General features: G+C 41.9%; 1 protein-coding gene across 1 annotated transcript in view; it reads right to left on the bottom strand.

The window, feature by feature from the left end:
- The window catches only part of IQCH (IQ motif containing H), a gene marked incomplete at its 5' end in the record, with an annotated part of 61,393 nt that overhangs the window by 33,706 nt on the left and 22,759 nt on the right, over nt 1–4,928 (bottom strand). Inside the window, 2 exons of the mRNA XM_010133335.1 lie at nt 2,227–2,402; nt 4,043–4,126. Coding sequence (XP_010131637.1) covers nt 2,227–2,402; nt 4,043–4,126 — 260 coding nt within the window. The remainder of the gene's footprint in view (nt 1–2,226; nt 2,403–4,042; nt 4,127–4,928) is intronic.

Here is a 4,928-nt window from a genome sequence, read left to right on the forward strand (position 1 = left end):
TTCCTGCTTTGAGAGTGGTGTAGCTGCCATGATATATTGTAGTGTGAGTGAAAGCAGGTAAAAGCAGAACGGAGGAATCCTCAGAATTCCAGCACGACTGCACTGTTGGTTGCCGTGGTTGGGAGGTTGACCAAAGGGCTAGTTCTTGGGTCTCAAGCCTGTTGACTTTTTCATATTTTTTTAAACTTCTCAAGATCAGTGAAGCTGAGCTCAGCATCAGCCTGCCTGTGACGAGCAAAGCTACCACCAGGCTGTCAGAGGAGAATCACCACTGCTAGAGGAATCACTACGAGCTGCCAGTGGAGAACCAAGGCAGCGTAACCTGCTGCTGGAAGTGTTTTCATTGTGCCTGGATGTGCCAAGTCCCACGAGGTCATTCCAATAGCAAAGGACTGAGGACAATGGTATCCGTCATCGTTTCCCCACAGCCTCTCTCTGCCCCCCCTCTGCAGATGCCAAGGACACAAGGTGTCTTCAAGACTTCTCCACAGACTTTCCTTCTCTCCAGTTCCACTGAAATAGCTAGAAAACTGAGCATGGCTGAGCTGGGCTTCTAGAGCTGCTCAAAGCAGCCTGCTAAGGTAGCCTTCATGCCACACTTCCATATATTAGGAACAAATTTAGATACATCAGATGCAACAAAAGCTTTTTTTATTAAATAACCCAGGGGAAAGATGCTTAAAAAGAACCTACAAAGCTCTCTCTCAAAATGACTGCTAAATCTGCAGTCACTGAAGCACTGGGTGACTCGGACTAGCTGTACAGAACAGCTGCAGAATAAATTTTCACAAAGCTGTTTGCTCTTCACCCGGAAAAGAAACTTTGTTTGGAATACTTCAACAGAAACAGGAAGAATGAAGGCACATACAAGAGATGCATGCCTGAAAGCAACCCGCTTTCCCATGAAAACTACTTCAGCCAAGTCACCACCACCAAAATTGCCCAGGAAAGCTGTTTCCCATTCCTGGTCAGCCTGGCCATGTTCAGCAGAACAGCTTTTCTCCATTATATGATGTGGTTTAGATGATATTTTTAGCATGTTTTACGTAGAAGGCTTCTTGAAGCTTCCAATATTTGATAGTACTGGAAAAATAACTCAGTATCCACAGAAAAACCAGCTACAATTCTCACAGTGCAATTTATAAAGGAAAAAAAACCCAAACCATATCACTGGTATTTATCAAGGATTTACCAAACCAGTGGTTTTACTTTACAAGGTGAAGGCCTAGAACAGGCAGCTGTGACTCCTGTAGGTTTCCAGGACAATACTAAAGAAAACTCAGCTCCTAAAAACACGAGCATCATCTCGATGCTTTTCCTCCAACTCAGAGAAAACAGAAGAGAATTAATTTTAACTAAGGGAAAACGCTCAGGCAGGGTTCATACATACGCACGAGTGTTTTGCTGAACAGTAAGTTACTACAGAGCTACATTTGAAAATCAACTTATTTAGGAAATATAAAAAGCTTCTTTGCCTTCTGCAGCCATCGCTTTCCATCAGTATATGGTGTAAAAAAGACTCATTCAACAAAATAACCAGAAGAGGGTTATTGATATATACCATAAAGAGGAGCAGGGCTTCAAGCACAGACTCTAGAGATATGAACGTACCACAAAGCTTCATAAACCCCAAATCTCAGCTAAGACACTGTGGACTTAATACTTACAATATAAAATTATTTTCCACTGCAAAGAGTCTTCACTCGGTGTTTTCAGAAACACCGTACGCAGCGTGCATTAAGGTCTCTTTTTAGACCACAGATTTAGCACATGATTTAAAACTGACTTGACAGGTTTGTAACTAACATTTCCCAAGCTGTTGGAAGTTCTGCTCTTTGAAAAGTTCTGCCTTGGCTTTAATTGCAAGAACTGCTGCAAACAGAGGACTGATTGAATGCTGGGCTACCCAGAGACAAAGTTTGAGTAATAAGAATGGTTTATTGCTATGATTCGCTTAGTGATGTAAATCTATCAAGTTCCCAGTCCCCAGCATAGAGCAAGAAGGGACAGCGGTCCACAAATAGCCAATACAGGACCATCCCGACTAAGTCTATAAAGCTAAACTGAGATATTTATTGCCAATGCTCTAACTAGTTGTCTAATCAGTAAAGCCCTTAAACTTGCAATAGTATTTCACTGATGTGTACCAGAGCGTTACAAGTTATAAAATTTCCAATTTAATTTTACTGCATCCCTCAAGCTGTAGTAATTAGAAGACAAACTCACAGGGAAGCGGTTTACAGCTTCAGGGGTGAGAATTTTGAACCTGTCCTGCAGGTCAGCCATGTCCTCAGGGTTCCCAGATCTAACAGCTGCCTGCAGACCCAGGAGTTTATTGTAATACTGCAGTAACTCCTCACTCAGATGAAGGGGACAGATGTAGATGACGTCCACGTTGGCATCTAAAACATAAGGGGCACAACGTTCGTTACTGGAAGAAAGGTAGACTCCATTCAGACTAGCAATCTGATAACTCCTGATCGTTTGCTAACGAACAGCCTCCCTGAAAAAACACTGGAAATAAAAATGAGATCTGTAGCACCCCAATCCGAGCATTTTAACTACTTTTTCCTGTGCTGCAGCATTTCTCTGCGGACAGGTCAGCAACCCAAAGAGCAAGCTAGTTTTCAGAATCCAGTCTGCAGACCATTCCGGGGGCAGAATTTTGAAAGCATTGCAGGGGGATTTATATGCGCGACTCACATTAACATCAATGGGAACTGTGTGTTGCTTTAAAAATATATCCCATTAACGTCGGTGAATTATAGAACTGAGCTATTAAGTTTCGAAAGCTGATGAAATTGCAATTTCCTATGCTGCCTGGCTTGTGCGTGGCCTGTTCCTATTCTTGTCCTGTCCACATAAAGGCTCACGGTAGGACACCATTAATAACTACTGCTGAGCATGTGAGTGCGCAGATTAGCCACTTAAATACCACAGGGTGAAAATCTGTTTTTCTGCATGAAGAACAACTTGGGCTGACAGACAGCGTAGACACAAACACTCAGAGGTGAGAAAGAGAAAGTCGTGGAAAATTGTAACTGCTCTGCTCTTCCAGAGACAGGTTAACTGCTGGGAGGTCCCAATGAGCAGGGAAATCCTCTGGTATTGTAAAGAAAAACAAACCCAATACCATAAAGAGTGATGCTTTCCTGCCAGGCACAGGTAAAGCATCCGACCCAGTTAATAATTTAGTTAACATTTAACTAGTTCGTATTTTACCCATGGTCTATTTTACATTTTACAGTAGAACTAACATTCACGCTGACAGATTTTAAAGTGAGAAAGAACGTCTGTCTAATACGCTGACTTTGTACCTTTAAGTTTTGAACTATCATTTTACAGACAAAAAACCCCACTATGTTAAGAAACTGAAAAAAACTCATATACTGTGGAAAAACACTGTTAGTGCCTAGATAATATATAAAGGCAATTACATTATTTTAGGCAACTGTAAATTTCTGAATCTAATATTTTTTTGTTACAAACTTACTCAGTGGCATTTATAAAATAATAATGACACTGCAATATACATGAATCACGTACAGTGTGTCATTCCAGGGAGCCAACGGACTTGGTCACTGACGCACAGTATTCTTCAGTGCTTTGCTTGAGAGGACTGTCGTTCTGGGAGAAACTTCTCCACGCATGTTGTTTGCCTCAGCTGCTAATTTAATAAAAACCCCTGGTTTAAATAAGGGCTTGCTCCTTTCTAGCACATCTTTCTCTCCGTCTGAGCGTCTGAACGAACACCAGCAGAATTAGCTACCGAATCCTGTAGAACACTAAACACTTCTGATTGTCTGTGGTGCTCAGCATGCCACAGGATGGGGCTGCTTTACCCTTCCATGGCATCAGAAAGAATCAGCATGTTTTTCTTAGGCATAGCATGGACAGGAGCAGATAAATGACTTCTGAGCTTACGTGTTCTCTAGATTTAACGCTAACACAAAAAAGAAAGTCCTCATCGGTCATTCACTTTTACTCACAACTATGGGCAAATAATGATCGAAAACCAGGCAGCCAGCAGCTCGTAACATACCCAGTATGTCGCACAGCCTTCCCATCTGCATGTTCTGCTGGAGAGCAAGCTCAAGAACGTGCTCACGGGTGCACTGGGAATATCCTGGAAAACAAGTAAAGCCCCCCCAGACTGTATTCAAAACCCCTCGGTACATATTGAAAGAAATTAGATTGTTGGGTTAAAAAAAGCTGTAATAAAAGTATTTCAAATCCCAAACATGGCATAGCATGAATTGCATCATCTTTATGATTTTATTTTCATCAGTGAACTGATGCAACACCCTGTTTTCATGTTGTGAGACTTTAAATACAGACTTAAGTGTTACAGACCTATAGAGCTTTAAAAATTCAACACACAGACTGAGTATGTTGTTTGAGTCTTCCGTGTTGCTGGGTTTGTTTTAAACCCTGAAAAAAATTGACACTATCATTAAGCGAGAACCCTGGTGTATTTTGTGCTCCACGCAGACAAAAGGCAGCAAACCCCCTTCATGCGGGAGATGTCTCGGCGATACCTGATCACTTTGCAGCTGAGGATGGCAGCTTGTCTGAGCTTGGGTCATCTGTTTGGAGGTCAGACTCCCAACTGATTGCACACTCTCGTTCGAACAGGCTGCAGCAAATGATGTGACCACTGCAGCCGTCATCTCTAATCCTGCCATTTTTAAATGCAGGTAATTCTAAATTAATCAGCGTGTAAATACAAACACGCACAGCCACACCGTGACTGTGAGTCACTCATTGCAAAAGCTGTGATATTCATAGGCTTCCTATTGTTCTCTTCGCTGGGGACCAATTTTAAGCCACTAACAAAGCTGCCCAACAATTTCAAAACTTTTACATTTCAAAAGTAGAAAGAAAAGGATTTCCCTAAACTAAACTGCCTTTTTGCAACAACATTTGTT

The sequence above is a fragment of the Buceros rhinoceros genome, unplaced genomic scaffold (assembly GCF_000710305.1).
Source record: "Buceros rhinoceros silvestris isolate BGI_N320 unplaced genomic scaffold, ASM71030v1 scaffold11543, whole genome shotgun sequence".
Classification (NCBI taxonomy): Eukaryota; Metazoa; Chordata; class Aves; order Bucerotiformes; family Bucerotidae; genus Buceros; species Buceros rhinoceros.